A 21503-nucleotide genomic window follows, 5' to 3' on the forward strand; every position below is an offset into this window, starting at 1 on the left:
GAGGAGTCAGTGAAATTGGAAAAGTGAGGAAGGATATTAACTAACGATTTTTTTTTTTTAGTGGCCCTTTGATGGCTTTACACTTCTGTTTTTAGGATATGCTCACTTCCACAAACAGCAAGATTTTAAACCGATTAGGGAACAGTATTTTAGATTTGCAAAATGAAATACTGAAGTAAAGAGTGATTCTGTCTGTGTGGAGCTTTATGGTTTCAAGTATGTCATCGTTCTTGGCTGATGAAATCTCAGATCGATGCATTTGATTGAATTTTTGTCAGAGACTTCAGTGTAATCAGGTTTTCTCATTAAAAGCACTTGTATCTTTTCTGAAAAGTGGATAGTCTTGTGTCTGACACGTTATTGCATAGTCTTTTAAGTAGGCTTGCAGAGCAATAATGTGTCTGCATCTCAAAATTTAGATAGGTTAGTTTATTACATTTGAATTCTTACGAAGATGTTTTCCTTTTGAGATGTGTACAATAATGATTACTTTCAATTTACTAATTTATAAATGCATGTGTAGGCATTAGTGTTGAGTTCTTTGGGAAACAGTGGAGGTTTGTCAGGAAAGTGTTCAAGGTTTTGCAATACAAAGTAGTTTTTGTTGTACAATGCATGTGCTAAAGAATAGCTTTAGCAGACAAGTTTGACTAAAATGCTCAGTAATACTGTGACGTGTCACCGCCTGGTGCGAAATGAGTCACTCTCTATAGAAATGCAAAATCGCATTATAGAGTCCAGAGTCTTGTACTTTATTCATATATGGACAAGAATGTCCTTTGTCCATGATACTGTTTTTCTTCAATATCTGTATGCATTTAATTTAAGCTCATAGACACCAAGCTGAGTATTGGTGTATACACCATCTCATGCTAATGATCTGTTTGATTTGTATCATTTGCCTCTGTTTTCTATGGGTTCAGTATCTTATTGTCCTTTTTCACTGCTCTTTTAGTTGCGATTGAAGATGAGGTATGGTTGTCAAACTGGAATGGCTGTTTTGTAATATGTAGAAATACTGGCCTCAGAGCTGTATTTATTTGGGCTTGTCCAGAACAATTGTTTATGTTCTGTCCGAACAGTTGCAATGAGTAGGAAAGGTCATTTAGTGCTACTTGGAAGGACCATAGCTAGAAGTCATCAAAGGGCAGTCTGAAACCTTTCTGTGCAGAGATCTGGAACAGGTTTGGAGAAAGCATGAGTGATAGTTACTGGAGCTCTGGATTTATACAATGGCATGGAGATGAAGGCTTTATTTAGGAATAGGATTTTGCGCTCTGAGTTTGCAATGGGGTGAACTCAGTTTCTGGAATGTATTTCTCAGTCGTTTTGCTGCCTCTAAAGTTTAGAAGCTGCCAAGGGCATCAAGAATAAAAGCACTGCGGTTTAGAAATGCCTATGTGAAGCCTGAGTTGCTTGCTTTTTCATCCCACTGGCGTGGTCAAACAGTTGAAGTGAAAATTGCGATTAGTGGCGTGCACTGAGAAAGCCTATCTAGGTACCTGGGAAGGATGTCAAGTCTGATACGGATTTCAGGTTTAAAGCATTTGAGATGGTGGATCACCGTGTCCGAAGGCAAGGCTTCAGATCACAATGTGTCTCAGAATTGTAGCACTAGAAGCAGTGGCAATGCCCAAGTTCAGCTGGTTTAAGAGCCTACAGGACCCAAAGGTAAAAGTCCATCTTCAGGATAACGGTATTACTACAGCAGATTGTCTGGGTAGGTTAATAACAAGCTCCATTAATCATTGGGTGGTCCAGCTCATATTTGAGAGACTGGGGGGGAGCAGCGGAGGAATAATTGTGTTTGAGTTGTTCTTTATTGGAGTTCAACTCCTTTGGCCAGAATGGCGTGGAATAGCAAACGCCAGGCCTCTCTGCAGTTGAGATGTTGTGCTAGCTCTCTGTTGCTGGAATCAAGCGTCTGCTTTGTGACAGCTGCTCTTTTTTCCTTTAAATGTACAACACACATTTCTTTTCACGTTATTCAGCGGCTAGTGTCTAAGCTTTGTGCTAGTGGATAAAAAGAATAAAGAATGCGTGTAATTAGGAAGCTGAGAAAGCTGCTATATGTTATGGGAAAGAAATAAAAGACAGCTCTTTTACAACTACAGTTGAGGGTCTTGCCAAAATTATCTGCATATGGTTACTGATTGCTTAATATTTTCTGTCAAAGAAGCTTAGTAAAGAAAATTATCTTAAACAAGTACTGTATCCATTATAAGAGAAAGGACTTAGCCTTTTAGGTTTAGAAGTGGTGGAATACATTCCTTTAAACATTTCCTTCTAGAATAACATTAAACATTCTGTATGTTTCTAGCTTGTGTATTTGTCTAGTAATCTTACCTCGTAGAGCTGCAGGGTCTCACCTGGAGCTTAAAGTGTTTTGCTGCTGACAGATCTGAAGGCAGGGGGAGACTCAAGTCCCATTTAAAAACTGAAGGATTTAATACATGCTGATGACGTTTTGTCTAAGTGACAGACTTCTAATCAGAGACCTTTACTCTTGCAGATGATATAAAACTCACGGTGTATTGCATTTTTCTGAACCTGGCATTGCAGTACTTTATAAGCTGTTCGGCAACTAGCTGTTCCCAGTTAATATAACTGGTGATGCTTATCTGTTGTGTTCTTAAGTTCAAGTGTCCATGCATCTGTAGGAAAGTGCTTTTGCAATTTAAAGGCAGAAAGTCAAATTTAATGAAACAGAGAGTCATAAACAGTGCATATCTTTGTGATAGAAAGCAAAGCTAATAGAAAGTAGCTTTTCAAGCAAAGGTTCATTGCAACTCTCCTTGAAAGCAAAGGTAGTTATATCTCTTTCTAGCTGTTTTCCCCCCCTCTCCTTTCATTGTTATCTGTTTCTCAAAATAACAGCAAGTACACGATCTTCTCTGGGATGTTAGCTACAGTGTTTCTGTCCTAGGACTCTTCATTCTTTCAACCTTGAGTTAGAGACTATATAAATTAACAGGATAAACCAGTCTTGTACTTTGATTAAAAAAAAACATGAGAGTGTACCAATAAATGACTCCTGAGCAGAGTACTGAAAAGAACAAAAGTATATGCAGCTCTTGCTGGGAACAGAAAAAAGAGACTAGCAGGGGAAAAAAAGGAGGAGGGGGGCTGTCTTGTGAGAGAGAATATCTAGGATGGAAGGCTGGATGAATTAGCATCATCTGAAGATGCACAAAGTAACCGGTCATTCTAAAATGTTTCATTTCCTGCCTAAGTATAAATTCTCTGAACAATTTATCAAGCCACTCCTCGTAGCTGTGGGAATTTTTTTTTTTTTTCCTTGACACATGCAGCAAAATGGAACCATAGCTGGACAGTTCTTTGGCCCTCTGAGTTGGGCTTAACATTGGAACTAACATCATGATTAGACCTTTTTCTGGTAAATTTTTATCTTTAAGTGATTTAATTATGAATTGTTTCATAAGACCAATATATACTGATGACAAGGCCAGAGGGGACACAAGTGCATCTGGAACAACTCCATGAGGCCCCCATTCATAAAAGTATCTAGATGAGAAACTTTGCGATGGTCCTGTCAATAGGCTTTCATTTCATGAGCAATCAGTTTGTCTTTAAATGGTAAAGAAACTCTATTCCTCAATGCAAAGCACAACAGGCTCTCACTGTGTGACTGTAAATCTTAAGATATGAAACTAGTGACCTAAGTAAATATACAGTTTACAAACTGTCAAATGAATCTCTAGAGCTAACCTGTCTAATGGATATGACATTACATCAATGGGTGCCCGTATTTCAGTTTGACAGGGCTATATCAATCTATATCAAATTCCAAGGTGGGAGAGAGCTTAGAGATAAAAGGGAAGTTACTTTATCTTCTCTGCTGTTTGAACTTGAGTTGACTAACTCAAACAGGGTGAACTCACATGAAAAATAGACTTAAATGCAATGAAGTATGCTCTAAACGAGTTTAGTTTGTATCAGTATAAATAAATACAAAAAAGCTATTAAAAAAATCTATATATTACAGATTCCACGGGTTCCTTTGATTTATGTACATTCATTGTAATTTAAAAAAGAAAACAAACCATAAACTCTCTGTTTATATTCAGGTTAGCAATGGAACATTTGCATCATGCTAGTGGGAAAACGATTGGACTACTTGAAGGTACTGTCAAATGCGGAAAATAAACACACTGAAGAAGAAAAGACTTCTTTTCCTGTCTACTTCCTATTGCACTTTTATCTCTTTAGGAGATCATTCCCTAATCATAGGAAAAAAACCATATAAAATCATTTAAATAATGACACTTCCTTTAGTTGTTACTTTTATTTTAAATTGAATCAACCTCTCCCCTCCAGGCTAGTTGAAATAGCAGTTAAATTACTATTTTCACCAGCTGGTAAATGAATAGCCTATCCAGGACTTATCTTTCATTCCCGTGCATATGCGTGTGCAGATGCAAACTGATATCCATATGGTCTGTAATAACAGACTCTGAAGAGTTAGTTCAGTTCACCTCTACTTACAGTACGTCAAGGAAATTACACAAAGAACAGTATTTTCTATGGCAAAGATGCTGCTGTAGAATGTGCAGAATTTCAAAAGTTACAATGGCATTTGTCTGACTAAACTTGAACATATCTCTAAGGAAGAAATGAACAATGGGCAATCTGCTTTCCCAAACAAGATACAATTAGGAAATATTAGAAACTGTATAATAGTGACAGCATAACAACAAGGCACTTACCTTCCTGCACTTCCTGCATCACCTTCATTAGTGTTACTGACTGTGGCCTGTGTGCAGCCAGAGGAAATGGTATTGCTGGATTTGCAGGGGCAATACACTGTGTAGGAAGAAGATACAGAAAAAGTAACTTTAAAGGAAGTTCTGAAATAGTAATTGACCCGTTTTGCGTATAGACTCCCATAGCTGAGCAATACTTGGTTTGCTTTCAGTTCACTGTGAATGCATGTGCATCCCAAAACGAAATGGAACCAGTTAGAAAAAATAAAAAAAAAACCTCGCTGCACTGGCTTTAATCTCTAGTTGTTTTTGGAAGGTTAATGGAAAATATAAACCATACAAAAACATAAGCCCTATGCAGAGGCAGTGAGTAGGCTTTCCTCATTTGTCTACACGGGGGAAGACAGCTTGTTTATTTAGGCTTGGTTTTGAGTCTTGGTCTGAAGCTGCAATGAAGTACTTTACCACACATCCAGACTTGCACACTGGAGAACTGCTTTTATCTGACATCTGAAGCCTCAAGTCATGTAGCAGGGCGTATTGCTTGAGTGCTGTGATGGGTAGTTTGGCCTTAGCTATGCTGATAATTTTATTTTTACACAATATAAGATGGAGATGATAAATGTATGGTAATAAGACCAAATACCTTGCTGTGATCAGAGCCAGCATTTATATTTTACACCACTGCCTCTTTATTCTATCCCTGTCCCACTGACTTTAGTAGAAAAACCTTTTTTCTTTTGAAATTTCCGTGGTTCAGCAGTGTCAATATTTTGCATGTGAGGGGTGCTTTAGCATCGATGGAAAATGGACTCTAGATGGATTTAAATCTAAAACCACAATACCCTGGAATCTGTTTCATGAAACCACCTATCTGAAGAGCTATTCACAGAAGAAAATTAATAGGGAAGTTTGATGGAAGCAAATGGAAGAAGTTGCCCCTCTTTTCTCTCCTCTGAGGAGCTCTGAGCTACTTGCTGGCAGCTGCTGGAGACTGCCAGCTCAAATACTGCCACTCTTTTTTTTTTCTTTTTCTTTTTTTTTTCCTATATGGTGTGTGATTTGCTCAGGTTTTGAGCAGGGTCTTACATACAGCATAGGTGGAGAGAAGTGTGTGTCAGAAGAAAATAAAGGAAACGGAAAGAAACATAAGGCAAAGAGAGATAAGTGATAAGGAGGGGTGAGGCAACTGAGAGAAAAGCAAACTAAATGGAAGCAGTGGTAGTGAAAAGAGACTAAATTGAATTGACTGAATTTAGAAGAAGTGCAGAGGTACCAGTGATTACTGCACGAGGAGAAAATGTGTCTCGGGACACATGGCTGGCTTAATGTTTCTGTGAGAGAGAAAATCTACAAAGCTTAGTAGAAATACTCAAGAGATGGGAGAAAGTGACAGCTCTGCACTTCTGTACTGTAATGTGAGGTAAGCATGCAAACACGACTGCCAGGAAAACCTGACGCAGGAGTTCAGTGCCTTGATAGAGCTGACTGCCCCTGGCACAGAGCTGTATGTAATACAATAGTTGTCAGTGGTAAAGTGATTTTCTTGCTCTCCCCTTCCCTGCTTCTTGTTGCAGTTCTTGAGCACCGAGCCAAACTCTCATATTTCTCAATTTCATGAAGACGATGATACCCTAACAAAGACCAAACTTTGTCCCTGGTATTTGAACTTGTGGCATTGATTTAACCTTGATGGTACGGAGGAGCATCAATTTTGCTGTCTCTTTCCCGGGAAGGCAAGCAGTGTTTGTACTTCAACCTTGCACCGAGAGCTTCAGCAAGCTTTTAATTGTCACTAGGGCTCTGGGAACCCAGCTGGTGGTGGCTGCCTAGGGAATACACTGGATTGCTACATCCCTTTTGCCAGGGACGTGTTTCATTCCTGTGCCTCTTTTCCAGTATCAGAACTGTGTTGGCTGTCAGAGGATGATTGGTACAGCTATGGGCCACCTCTTGCCAGAGGCTCTGAAACTGGGATCCTCAGGCTGAAAGGAGAAATTGCAGCAAACCTCTACTGAAAGTAGAGCTAAATTCTCACAGATTCACAAGTGAAATAGGTAAATTTAAAGTGCTAATATTTTAAATAGGATTTCAAATGAAATGATTATGAAGCATTAAATGTGCTACGCTTTCAAAAGTAACAATTTCTGCCATGGTTTCCTTTAAAACTTCATTTTTGAAAACTCCGGCACTAGTGATACAGGTGAGAGAGGTGCCAACTTGAGCTTACTTTACTAGCACAAAGGACTGGGATTTGAGAGGTAACAAAAGGGGAGGGGGGTAGGTGACTCCTGGAAGAAATTACTGAATCCATTGCAGAAAAAGAATGCTGTAGAAAACGGGACTTCTGTTCATAACTTAATATTATTACATGTGCCTTTTGGGTAGGTAGGATTGCCATTACTTTACAAATAATCATACAGTATTTCTTTGCGAAAGTATGTCTGTTCATTTGCACTGGCAGAGTGCTTCCAAGCCAGGAGCCATTGAGCTGAGCTTTGCTGTGCAAGTCTGCCTTCTTTCTAGAGTATTCAACTTTTTGTGTAATTTTTAAACACATAGCTTATTTTTGTGGAAAAGTATTTGCTGATTGTCAGAATTCTTAATGCCATTTGAAATGTATTAGGCCACAGTGCTATGGATCTTTATATATACATGGTAGTTTGCAAATAAATGTTGGGTCCAGACATGCACAGGTAACTGTAGTCAAGCAATAGTTTAAATATTGGTAATTTCTGAAGTGTTTCCTATATGGTAATTGTAGACCGTACACAGAAGATGTCCTAAACTGTATGTATGCCCTAAGGCATACTGATGGTTCTACATTGTGGATGCATAGATTGCATAAGAAAATACCCGCCACCTATCCAGCCATTATTTATGAATGTAAGTAAGAGAGGCCTTTGCTCTGCTGTGCTAGAAGAAACACAAGGACAAAATATTGCTTGAAAAGAAGGCATTAAGTAATAATAATGTAGTAGTAGTTAGTTTAGCTGCTGTCAGCTGTTTATCACTAGAATCTGAAATTAAACAGAGCAGTTTAATTTGGCAGTGTTGAGTCCTGTGTGCTTCTCTGATGAGTCTCTTGGGCTAGACTCTTAAGAAGTATTTACATGCCTAGAGATTTAGATAAGCACTTGGTGGGGTTTTCAAAAGCATCCAGGTCTCGAATACCTCTTGGGTTATGGGGGACGTGTGTGTATACGCGCATATGCATGCATATAAAAGCTGTTGATTAATTCTATTCTTTTTGAAGCAAAAGCATATTCAATTTAATAGGAAATAGCACTCCATCCCAGTCTGCTGAGCCACTGAGCTATTTCACAAATACTGTTTTGCTTGTATCTTCCTTTCCTGTCATTTTTTGGTTTATTCTTGTTTTCCCTCGCTTGCTTGTATTTGTGAGGCAAAGGGGAAACTTGTTAATCCTTGTACCTTCTGGCTTGCATGGAAGAGGGTATCCTTTGACACACATCAGCAGGTTTAATGGCGTGATGTTGTTATGTGTCATATTTATTGCTAAGACATGAGTTTTGCAAATTCTGGCTTAGAATGGTTTTGTTGCTAAGCTCTGACAGATTTACATTTAAGAAAGGAAAAAAAAAGCTAGAAGTGACTGAAAAAAAGTGTAAAAGTGACTGAACTAGGGAATGTTTTGTAAAATGTTGCCCTTTATGTTTCTGCTAATTGTCCATTAATTTCCCAATCAGCACAAGAGAGCAAGTCTTTTATATTTACTTGCATAATCAATATTTAACATTTTGGTTACTGACGTATTTTGAAATATTGCTTCACTGTAACTGTATGTGATGTGATTTATGATCCTTATGGATCACAAATTAAAGGAATTCATTCTATTATTTAAAAAAAAAAGTGAATCCTGTAATTGCAGAGTCAATTAAACTTATGTTAGTGTAAAATGAGTGATCACATGTTCCTTGCTTTGTGTACAGTTTCAGATATCTTTGATATAATGTTTTCTGAAGTTTGGTTTTGAGACAGAGGTATTCAGCTGGACAGCATGGAGTTTATTCAATTCCTAATTGGGGTCAGAAGTGTCTTATGTAATCTTGAGCAAACTGTTCAACTTTCTGCTGACCAAATGATTGCATATTTGGACCGAATGCAGATTTTTGTTAGTATTTTCCCTTTTGTAAGGCTGCAGTTATTTAGGAACTAGAACAAGCCATGATTGCATAGATCAGCAGGAAACCAAAATAATTTTGCAGATTTTAAGTGTTATTACTCAAAATCTGAAAATTTGAAACATCTAGTCATATCAGTTTGAACATGGAAAACAGGTGTGAACACTTCATTTCACTTTTCTAACAGACTGTCTACAATAAAAATATCTTGCACAGATTGTACACATTTTTAAATTTTGCTCTCTGACAAAATCTGGAATTGCATTCTTATGATATAGTTTAATGATTGTGCAGTACTTGACAACTCACAATTTGTATCCCGTAAACATAACTTTCGCTTGCTTTGCCTGTTCAGAAATACATATAGAATATTTTATGTAAGACAGCATTCTTCAGGGCAAAGAGTGGAGATCTGAGACTCTGGCATTCTAATTTCAGAGTTACCACTTGTCTACTGTGTGGCCAAGGACAAGTCAGTTTAACCGAAATTCAGTCAGGTATTTAGGCTTCCAGTCGTGTGTCCCCCCTGCCAAATTACTGGCATATTAGGAGCTTGGATGTGTGGTTCAATCCGTACCAATTTGTTCCTCATTTTTCTTGTGGCATCAAAAGCTATAGCAGTGGCTAATAAGTAGCTCTTTCTGAGAGCAGAAAGTCTGGAATCTAGACCTGTGAACAAGCAATATCAGCAGCACAAGTAGCATGGAGTTTCTTTTAATGAGAGACTTGAGACCTTGGAGTGTCACAGAAAGAGTCAAACTGTCCATTACATAGTGAAGATAAAATATTCTGAAATATGTTAAGAACTTTAAAAGAGCATGCTTTCTTAGAGGAAGAGACAGCACCCTTCTCAATGTGCAGACTTCTTTATAAGTCTATATTTACACATACTTGGGCTGGATTTTGTTATTAAGGCTAATTTAAAAGGCTGCTGATTGTGTACTGACTGGATCAGCTGGGTGCAGGATTTTGAGTGTTGACCAAGTAACAGCAAGTGCCCAGCATTCCTGACCCTACTTAGAATTCACTTTCTGGCACAGACTTCGTGCAGAACAGCTTTAAGGAGTATCAGAGCTATAATGTAATGTCTGATATTTCCATTACTAAATTAATACAAAACATAACCAAACCCTAAATTCTGGCAAAAAATTACGTATAAGAAATATGTTAGAAAGAGCATAGGAATCATATGGGGTACATTCTGAGTGCTACTGTCAAAGAAAGGAGATTTAACTTTTTTTTCCCCCCACAAATATAGCAAATAACAAATTGAGTCGTAAATAATATTTCACTAGATGTTATTGTTGACTTTCATAACCTGCAGGACCACGACTGGCACATTGTCCTGTTTTTACAGATGACTTAATTGTTTAACACCAGACACTTCATCTTACCTTATCAGTTGTAGATCTTTTCTTACAGCACGAGGCGTTACTACATCGTTTTCTGCTTACCTTAGAGATGATGAGTTTCTATATCAAGACCTTTGATATACTTATGTGTTTCCTTTTTTTTTTTTTTCCTTGAAAGAACAGGAATCAAAAAATATTTCATGCATCCCACAGTTATGTCAGCAGAAAGAATTGCAAGGATGCTAGGAACTTACAGAAATGGTCAAACACCCACATCATATACATTGTATGGCAGATCTTTATGTAAAGTACTCATTAGCTTTGTCAAAATGGTGTACCCTTCTCTTTTGAAAAATTTCTGTTGCGATAATACTCCCAAGTGGTAGAATCTTTTGTTTAGACTATGCACAATCATATAGGTTGTTCAACTAAGCACACTCTTAATGTTTTCTTTCTTCCATCTTTTTTTGATTGTGTAAGTCCTTCCTGAAGAAAAGAAGGCACTCATCAACCAGTAACCTTGTTTATGTCATGTTCTTGGGTTCTGTGCCTTTTCCTTTTTCTTCGATGCGGTTTCCCAAGCAAAGGCTGTTAGATTGATTAAACACATTTTGACATGTACCTAGGTGTATTCAGCAGTCCTTATTCATACAAATTGATTTCAGTTAGGAGAGATCACACTAAGTAGTACAGAAGAACTGTGCATAAAAGAATTGAAATTGGCGGAAATTCTTGTCTGCATAGTTATGAGTCTCTAACACCATTAGTTTGAAAGCAGAACCTCCGGTTGATCAGTTGGTGAGATTTTTTTTGCTGAAAGACAGACGTCTTGGATTGTCTCTGTGAGGTGTGTCTAGATTGCCTGCTGAAACTCCTGCATCAACAGGCACTTCTGTCATTGTTCAAATGTTCCTGTATGTACCAGTGCTTGTAAGGGCTTTCTTGATCTCAGAATATATGGCTTGCACTATTTGAGCTTCCTTTCTAAATAAAACTAAGCTGCCACTTCTGAACCTTTGCCAGAACTGTGCTGTTGCAGCTCAACAGCTGTGGCTGTTCATTGATTCAGCGTGGTAGCTGCAGACCTTACGTTCCATGATGTGAATGGGTATTTTTTTCTTTATGAGCATATGGGGAGTTTTGATGGACTGGGTCCATTCTTGTTGATACTGGCAGCTGTAGAGTTGACTGTAGTGATTTCAGCTGGTTGCCTGGCTGTACTTCTCTACACTTTCGGTCATGCTTAGCTGTGAAATATTTGCTCTATGTTAGAAGGTAGGCTTAATAGTAATGCTTTATGTAGATCTGCATGCGACCCATTAATAGTGACGTGCTTGAAGCTGAGTTATGTTACACCAGTAGCTCACAGAACATCACCATGCGGGAAGTACGCATATGGGGACACCCTCAGATCCCTACTTCCCAGGCAAGTCACATTGCAAACATACTTGTCTTCTATTCCTCTTTATCTGGCGTATCCTTTTATAACTCAGTTCATCTGTCTTCCTAAAAATAATCTACTGTGATCTTGTTGCTCCTGTTTGTCTGAGAAGTTACAAGTCATGAAATAAAGGGTTCGTAAATATTAGTGAGATAGGAATGTTCTTCATGAATGAATCTTCATGACACTCTGGCAGTACTTTTGTGCATTTCTTTAACTTTGTGTGATTCAGAGATCTCGGTAGAAAAAGTATGTTTTTCTTCTTGGGAAACAGGCCCTTGAGATTCCTGGTGTCCTTTAGATGGCCTGGGGTTTTTTTCTTATGCAAATGGAACTTCCTACCTAAATCTGTGCTCTGAAAATGAAATGGGGCTCAGTTTTTATTTTTCATGTTTATAAGTTGTATGAAATTTTTAAAATTAGAAAATACTTAAATATTTTAATGATATTTATCGTAGTGTGCCCTTAAATGTAACACATTTTTTCATATATTTAAAATCCTTCGTATCTTTAAAAAATACAACTCTTTTTGGTTTTGTTGGCTGCCGGGACAAGATTTGCTATTGGGTCCAGCAGAAATCCCTAAAGGAAGTTTAGATGTAGGGCATGCCCTTCCTCTGCTCAAGATAGTGTGAGCATAGTCATGAGCTATCTTTGAAGTACAGGCACATCCTACAGTTCGTACTTTATATTTCTACTTTAAATATCTGGGAATAGAGATCTTCGGTGAAACACTAGGATGTGAATTCCTATGGCCATGGACGTGGTGTTCTGGGGTTCTGGTTCAGCTGTTTGTGATGGGTAATGAATTACAGGAGGGTCATCCCATTGTATGCAACACTTCTTTGTCTCTCTGCATTTATATAAAGATGTACTCTACCATAGGTACTGCCAGAATGCTGTTGTAATTTTTGTGTACACAATATGATTGTAATTTTTAATCAGTGATAATGTCTCACATAAATTCCAAAATATTATATTATGTTTTATAATTATGCATAAACTGTTAGCAAAAGGGAAAGCTTCACTTTCTTAAATACCCATGTACAAGTGTTGTTGAATTCAGAGATATTTTATACCACTCATGTAGCCATAAGAGCAATAACAAGTATTTGATTTTTAGGGTGCAGCTTCTTTCACTCCATAATTTTGATTAAATAGCAGTAGGACTCAATTCAACTGCTTGATTAATTTTTTCAGAAAAACTCAGTTCTCTCTGTTACTGTCAGAAATCTTTTTTTACTATTTCCCCAAGTGCTTTGGAGAAATCCATGCTACTGCTAGCTGAAAATTTAGTAGAAGAAAAAGTTGTAAAATACTCCACGTAAAGGTGGTGACCCTTTGAGCTTGGTACTGTGAGGTGCTGAGCACTCCGGTCTTGATCCAGCAAAGCACTTAAGCACCTACTGAAGTATGAACTTAAATGATTTGCTGGAGGTAAGCAAGAGTGTTCCATATTTGCAAGACTGAAACATAGGCACTTTGTAGTAGACCCCTTATTTATTTTGGGGGGCAGAATAAATCTTTTTCCTTTCAAGTACATCAGAGCAAGAATATTGTTGTTTTATTTGAAAATACAACGTACTGAGGCAACCAAAGAGTTCTTGCCATCGTTTAGTGCTTAACCTCTAAAATAAGAGGTTTGGATTTTCTCCAAAGCATTAGGATAGTGTGAGCTGTGTCAATATAATTAAAAGAACAGCTTCAAGTACTGGTACACTTTTATAATTTGACTTTTTCCTTCATTGTTGTATTTTTTTTTAAGGAGCCTGAGAAAAATCTCTTTTTAGGTATATATTACCCATTTTTGTTTGCAGATGATTTTCCATGTATAGTGGCTCTGACATCCTTGTCTCTGTGTGGCTCCAGGCCCTGTCTTGGGACATTCTTTGTGCAGGAGGAGAGACGTGAAGAGGCTGCCATTCTCATACCTGGTTGGTTTCAGCATCCTCTGCAGCTGTTCCAGGGGCCAAGTGCTGTGTTTCTTTAGTCCTTTGTTTAGATCTGTGTTTGAAAATGTGCATCTTAGTTTAGTTTCTCAGAGTGGGGCACTTCTTTTTCTTCTGAGCACTCAGACCTTCAGTTGATCTCTAGAAGTCAATCACAGGGGTGTCTATAAGCTGCCCATTCATTGTGAATGCTCAGCTAGTCAATAAAGCAGAATATTTTATTCTTTTTTTCAAGAATTTTTTTCTATCACAGTGGCAAACTTTGTGCAGGTGGCTCTGCCAGTGTGTACTTCTTCAAGTTATTAAAGATGTGCTAAGATGCAAGATATTAAGTAAGCTGTGTTGTTGGTTCAAGTTCTTGGTAGTCTGCACTACATGAACTAGTAGTAACCTTTTTAAGTGTGGGAATTAGCAATCTATATGAAATATAGCAATCAGGAAAGAGGAAAAACAGGTAATATACATAGTATTGTAGTAGAACTTAGAAGCATAAAACAGGGAGTTACAGATATTTGAAGTTAAACTACTTTTGATCTAGAAGACAGGCTGGCATCTTGGTTCTCTAATCTGATGGAGCATTCTGGAAAAAGACAAAAAAGAAAATATCTCTCTCCCCTCAGAAGGTTGAACACTGCAAGGAAATTCTGCTTCGGCCAGAAGACATATTGCCAGCCACCTTATTCTTTCCCTTGTTTATGATAGGCTTTAATAAGATTCTTCAGAAAGCTATTAGTGTTGTCACATTGCATTAAATCCTCTATGTGTAATAATTTAATACCAAACAAAACAATTAACATGGCTGCAGGGCAATGACTGGAAGTTTTAATGATTTATTAAGAGAAGCATAACTATTATGCATTAACCATACTGGAATGTAGTATTTTGTACTAAGTACTGTATTTAAAGATATATCTTAATGTATTTGTGCAGTTTCTGTGGGAAATGTAGCCATATAGTTATATTATTTCCTGGCTTTCTATGTGTTAACTTTGGGATGAATCTATTGGTTTTCCCAGTTGATTGCTTACTTCCTTTTTAGAGAGAGGGAAATAAATTTAAAGTATTTTCATAGCTTTGGCTTTTTTGTTAAAAGATTTTTCCTGAAATCTAGGGTCTCGCCTCATGGGTTTGGCAGTATACGTATTTATGACAAATGTAGGAATTTTCCATCCCATTAAAGTTTCAACAGATAATTTCAGCAGATAGAGCATTTGTTTTGTTCTGAAGGAGTTACTTGGTGAAGAGTCATTAAAAGCTCTTAAGTCTTTAATAGAATATGATTCCTTTCATTCAGTCATTTAAATAGTATTTGATGATTTCTTGGCCAGTTATGTACAAGAGAGTTTTGCTGGCCAGTTAAGGACTTCTTCAGCTCCACTTGTTTCAACAGTAGCTGAATAACAACAAAAAACCTGTGATGGTTCAGTCCTAGTTAGTGACTGTTGCAAAAGAAAGGCAAAATAAATGAAACAGAAGGTCAGAGCATGTGTGCAAGTATTGGCTGGCAAGCATCCTATTGACTTGTATTATAAAATACCCAGTGGATATATAAAAAAATAGGGTAATTGTTTTGAGAGTTTTATCAGCTCTCTGTTGATGTGGGATATTTTGGGCAGTTTCTCATGTTCAGTAACCTTCCTTAGTGAAATATGAAAAAGTACTGTAATTTAGTGGATATGATGTACAAAATATTAGTAAAAGACAGCATTTTTCTGAAGCTCGTTTTTATAATCCATATGAGAATGGAGAAATGTACTATTCCTGTGCAATAAGAAGGATAAATCTTAACATACTTAAAAGTACTGAAAAATTAAATGAAAGCTTGAGGCTTTTTTAGTTTAGAGTTTTGGTGAGCCGTAGATTTTATTTTTAAACTGTAGACAGTTCGTGTGCTGTGTTCATGCTTCATTACAACAGAACAAATCAAAAGAAAATTACGTTATCTCAAAGAAATTAGAGTAACAAAGAACTAGTGTGAGAACAAAATCTCAATATTAGGTTTATGGGAAAAAAATTTTCTCAGAGAATTTCTTGGAATAGAAGTTCCTTAGCAGATACATATTTAGTCTTTTAAGACTATATAACAAAATTGCAATTTGCATTTTGAACAGTAGCGGGATATACAGAACTTAAATAGAAATCACAATATCTGGAGGGGTTTCTTTCAAAACCTATTTGTTTTTTTCCAGATTTGTCTTCCTAGAAGATTCCACATAAGCCCACCAGAGACTTTTAGATTGTCGATAATACAACATCATATTTAATTTTTCAATATTAAAAATAACAGTAGGATCTAGGAAGAAGTTACAAGCAAGGAGCGTTTGTGTACAACTGCAGTATTTCTTCAGGCAAAAAGGTCTTCTCTTCTATTGTGTACAGCGTGCAAGTTTTGCAATAAAAGGTAGTTTGCTATCGTATATAACTGCAAATGAGAGGTGATAATACAATGGCTGATTTGAAAGTGTTTTCATGTTCGTATTTAGTTGTTTTGTTTTTTTTTCTTCCCTGCTAACTCTAATACGTCCAGTGTGATAGACAGAGTTGCACAGACACCTGAGAGGAAGAAATCTTTCTCATTTCACAGCTGTTCTCTGGGTGTAAGTTTTGATCCAGAGGAAAACTAATTAGCTCCACCAGAAATATGACTAATGAATGGCTTTAGCGTCTGACCTGGCAGTGGAATAGTAAGGTAGTTGTGGCCCCCATGGCGGAAACTGTTTTTTTCCAGAGCCGCAAATTCTGGCTCTGCCCTGTCTAGTGAAAAGGTCCTGAATCCATGGCACCCAGCTTCCAAATTTGGAGATGAAGGATTCTTCCTGTACAAGTAATTCCAAGCTCCCTCGGAGTACGTGCCTTATGTGATGGTAGCAGTTTCGCCTTTGATTAGCTGACTTGTAAAAACTGATAAGATACTGCCACATAATTACACAGCCCCACAGTTGGGCATGCTTCTATTTAGGTTCAAAGCATTTTACAGCTTGATATAATGCATGTAAATGATGCTCAGCAAATAGTTGGAGAACTAAAACTCAGCAGCTGTCTCCTTTGTGCATCCGTTTTCAATAATTAATTGAGTATCCTGTGACTTTTAATTGGGAGACTGGTGATGCTAGTTTTCCAACTCCTAAATTCAGTATGACCAGAACAAAAGCTTTTGTCTTCCTAAATGTGAGAATAGTAAAGCTGATCCCGCTTATACCAATATGAACTAAGCTATAGTGGTGTAAAAGTTACTAATAACTGTTAGAACACGCGCCCTCTCTCTCTCTCTCGCGCGCGCGCCCTCTCTCTCTCTCTCTCTCTCGCGCTCGCTCTCTCTGAAAGCTGGTGCATAGAAGTCTTAGTTGTTCTGTGACCTTCTGGATCTAACTTAGATGCTTTCCTTACTCCCTGCTGTTTCAGCAAGTCCAGTGATCCCTGTACAGTGGGATGTGACTCAGTGTTGTGAGTTCCCTCTGTGAGTGGCATCAAATTTTATCCATTCAAAACACAGTGAAGAGGTTTGCAACACTTCAGAAGAGAAACCAACACTAAACATGGGTGACAGCACTTGAGCAGATGCGCAAAGAGGGCGAGCAGGCTGCAGCCTGGTGCTGAGGCACGTGTCTGTCGGCACTGGGAGTGCAGCCTCACTAGCCAAGTGCAAACGCCTGGATCAGCAGCTGCAATCCTGGCAAAAACAGCAACAACACTGTAAGCCCAAGTTTCAGACTGTTATTCGAGGAAGGTGCGTGTGACCATGTATGCCCATCAGTAAGCCAGGGAGAGCTAAGGGATGCCAATGGATAAATGGTGTATGTCCTAAGACATTTCCTGAAAACATACCAACTTCCAGTGTATCTGATGAGAAATTGCATTTTTCAGAATATCTTTGTCAGCCTTCCAATGAGCCAGTGGAGTTTTTTTTTCTCTCTGGCATTACTGTTACTGTGTGAACTTTCTACTCATCCACTTGTGCTTCTTGTTATAACATTCAGATCTGTTCTAAGTGTGGGACATTTTGTTATTTTAGTCATTTGGTGTAGTAATTTATTATTAATTATGCTTTCACAGTCGAGCAATCATGTTACTTCATTGCATTTATTCTTTGCCAACATATAAATGAATTATTTGTAATGAGACAGATATGGGTTGCTACTGAATGTGGATTTTGCAACTTCAGCCTGAGAAGGATAATTCCCCCACTGCATTCAGCCTTTGAAAAGGGATCACCATGAGAGGTTTCAGGAAACCACAGATCTGTTCATTGCCTTCTGGAGAAAGAAAATATGTGTGAGGCTGTGGAAAATGGCATTGATTATTTTAGGAATTAACATTGCACAGAAATGAGACAGAAACTGCCAGCGTAAAGAAGCCGCACAATTTCTGACAGGCTGCTTTGCATGCAGCCTTTTCATGCACCTTTCTCCATCTCTGCTCAAGGACTCCTCAGATGTACCTGCAGAGACCTGGGCAGTGTCCCCCTCCGTGCGTGGCCTCAGGTCGCTTCTCTGCTGTGATGTCTTACAGCAGCAAGATGATGGCCCACAGGAACTCACTGGTACTTCGGCTTCTCCATCTCTGTTTTGTCTGCTTTTGTGCTTGTTCTGTCAGTGCTCTGGAAGAGAAATAATCTTGACAAGTTTGTGGGTTGCTTGGCGTATTAAGCATAAGGATTGCGAGTCCTACTGTAAAGCCAACAGAAATAATTAGCAGCATGGCTGTCTTTGAACTCACATTTTCTCTTAAGCAGGTCTGTTCTTTTGGCTGTGTGGTAGCAGTGATGATGATGCAAGGTTAGCTGCCACAGCTCCCAGCTCTGCTTCATCAGCTCATTGCTGGTTTTTGGCAAGGCAGCACGCTCCCTCCACACCTGTGCGGCGCAGGCTGTGACCGAGGAGAGGGAACCATTGCACTACAAAGAGCCGTGACCCGTTTTCAGATTATGCAAGTCTCCAAGGCCCTTTTAATTCAGTGAGATGAATTCCCTTTTTGAAGGTGCTGAGGACGAGCAAAATGCCTTATTGGAGGCAGGTTTGGGGAACGCCAGCAGTCAGTAAGCTAGGCCTGGATTTTACATTATGCTGTTACAGATTCGGTAATAAAAGTCAATTAAAACAGAGAAATGCATAGTATTTTTGCAGGAATTATCCTAGGAATTTATGTTTAATGTTTGTTGAATATGTGTTAAACCACTTCTGTCGTAGTGGAGTGATGCTTTCAAAGGCTGGGTGAGGATCTGGCTTTCTTTTCATGCTGTTGCAGTGCAGGTACCATGCACTGCAAGAAGCAGATAGCTGAGTTCTGCTCGAATGCTTATTCCTAGCCATGATTTACTCGGTGAGTTCCAAACTCAGGTCTGACAGCCTGGAGTTTTTACACAAAAGTCGGATAACGTTTCAGCCATCTTAAGAAGGTTTACTGAAATCCTTTATTTAAAACTGGTGCTTTGAGTTCTTGAAGAATGCATGGCACTTTTGTTTTCAGCATCATAAAGATGCTCTGTCACACAGGTGGGTCACAGTGCAGCATTTTTCACAGGTCTGTTCCTTCCACAGAACTGCGCACAACTCCCAGCAGCAGGAATGGGAGTTGTATCCCTGAACCTAATGGCATACATGACCAGAAGGTACTCAGAAGTACAGAGCTGGAGACACATACTTGAAAGGGTTACTCTGGATTTACCTGCAGTCAGACTCTGGTCCCTATGCCTGAAGTCTGCAGTGTAGGTTTTGCCTTTAGGGTACAAACTGTTTAAGCATGAGAAATCCTTTTTTGTTTGCCTGTTGTAAATTCATATCAGCTATCTTTGTCTCTCTTGAAATGAGTGCTTCACTTCCAAGACTAAGGTTACTCTTATCTTGCACAGTTGCCTCAAATGGTTGCTGCGTATCTTCTAATCTGGAGTGAATTACTGTGACTCTCAGAGAAATTTGTTCTGTAATTAAATAATCATGCAATTTTTTTGTTAAATTTATCTTTTTACAGTTGTTCAGTGAAAAAATAAGTGGAGCAGAAGGAACAAAGTTAGATGAAGAATTTCAAGAGATGGAAAGGGTAAGGAAAGTAACATTATGTTTTCCAATATTAAGCTATTGCAGAATCAAAAATGTTTCATGTTTCAAGTGATGGAATGGTATTGTAGATTTACCTGAGGGGGAAACCCCACCATGTACTTCCAAACAGAAATATATAAGGATAAGTGCAAATTTATCCTTGAGCCTTGTCAGCTCAGCCAAGGTAGAAGAGATATCCACAAAGGCTGACTGAGCAGAGGAAGCAAGTTCCACTGACACTTCTTGACTGTGAAGAGAAACTCCTCCAAGAAAGGCTCCTCCTGATGCTCTGCACCATTCTCCTCTGTCTGTGTGGGAGATTAGAGAGAAGTCTTCAGTGTTTAGTGAGCCTTTGTAAATATCACGAAGCCTTCCCATTTGATATTATTCGTGATAAAAAAATCTAACTACTAGGGTCAAATTTTCTCTTGATACGGAATTATATTTCTTAGTGTAAATCCATGTTCAGAAATTTACGTGAATTGTTGTGGAAATTGAGATGTTTGCTATCCACTTATTAGTTGTGTTGCAAATTAAACAATGTTACTGCCAGTTTCTGCTTTTTCAGCTTTTATGTGCTTTTTTTCATTGCACTTGTCTTTCTGTGTGTTTTCTAATGTTCGTAGTAGACCTAGGTCACAGCTTTTATTGTTGGCAGGTTGAGGAAAAAAGTCGTGTGTGTGTGTGTTTGTTGGGTTTTTTTTTTTCCCAACGTGCACTTTTGAATTTATGACCTAAACAGGTTTCTAGGTTTCAGTTTCTTTGGCTACAGAATAATTATTTCCTCTCTCTGCATTGTAAGGGGAAAAATAATGTGCAGGCCCTAAGGGAGGAAAAGGGGAAAAAAAACAGAAATGTGATTTTTATAGCATTTTAGAAACTATTAAATGGGAAGACAGTGCAAACTACTGCTTTAACTGGCCCTGACGCCAAGATTGTGAGGGATATGTTCAGTCTTTTTCACCTGTGGAGAAAAGCAGTCTTAGTAAGAAGACTGTTGGGCTGGCAGGAAAATTGTAGTCTAGAATGTGTAAGCAGTAGTCAAGACTGATGGGCTGGAAAGGCAAGCCCATATTTTGATATAAACCTTCTCTCCTTCCCAGTACTACCTGCCAATTAATGTGTTTTTTGGTAAAATCCTGTCATAACTATGACATGGCTATTTATTTTAAGCTACAATATTTGCTTTATTTTAAATAAAATTTCATAATCAGAAAGAATAGTATATTATGCCTAATAAAATGATAAACTTTCTAGTAATCGATTTGCTTTTTGCTAACTATGTTACTTTTCTTTTTCAGAAAATTGATGTTACTAATAAAGCTGTAACGGAGCTTCTGTCCAAATCCACAGAGTATCTTCAGCCAAATCCAGGTAGGATAGGCACAATAGGTGTTGGATTTTGCTGAACATTGTTGTCTTACTTGGTGTCGTGGTTTAACCCCAGGTGGCGACTAAGCACCACGCAGCTGCTTGCTCGCTCCCCCCACCCAGTGGGATGGGGGAGAGAGTCAGGAAAAAAAACCAACAACAACCCTTGTGGGTTGAGATAAAGCCAGTTTAATAGGACAGAAAGGAAGAAAAATAATGATAATGATAATAATAATAATAAAATAACAATAATAGTAGTAAAAGAATTAGAATATACAAAACAAGTGATGCGCAGTGCAATTGCTCACCACTTGCCGACTGGTGCCCAGTTAGTTTCCGAGCAGCGATCCGCCCCTCCTGGCCAACAACCCCCAGTTTATATACTGGGCATGATGTCATATGGTATGGAATATTCCTTTGGCCAGTTTGGGTCAGCTGTCCTGGCTGTGTCCCCTCCCAGCTTCTTGTGCCCCTCCAGCCTTCTTG

At 38.4% G+C, this 21503-nt stretch overlaps 1 protein-coding gene across 3 annotated transcripts in view; it reads left to right on the forward strand.

Moving 5' to 3' along the window:
* SH3GL3 (SH3 domain containing GRB2 like 3, endophilin A3) overlaps positions 1–21503 on the forward strand; it is a 55099-nt gene that overhangs the window by 17465 nt on the left and 16131 nt on the right. For 2 of the 3 annotated variants that reach the window (XM_050903570.1, XM_050903571.1), the window contains exons 2-3: positions 19579–19647; positions 20948–21020. In XM_050903570.1, coding sequence (XP_050759527.1) covers positions 19579–19647; positions 20948–21020 — 142 coding nt within the window. Of the gene's footprint in view, positions 1–15991; positions 16013–19578; positions 19648–20947; positions 21021–21503 lie in introns of those variants that run through there. The other variant, XM_050903572.1, reaches the window with a different exon arrangement.

The sequence above is a fragment of the Gymnogyps californianus genome, chromosome 11 (genome assembly GCF_018139145.2).
Source record: "Gymnogyps californianus isolate 813 chromosome 11, ASM1813914v2, whole genome shotgun sequence".
NCBI lineage: Eukaryota > Metazoa > Chordata > Aves > Accipitriformes > Cathartidae > Gymnogyps > Gymnogyps californianus.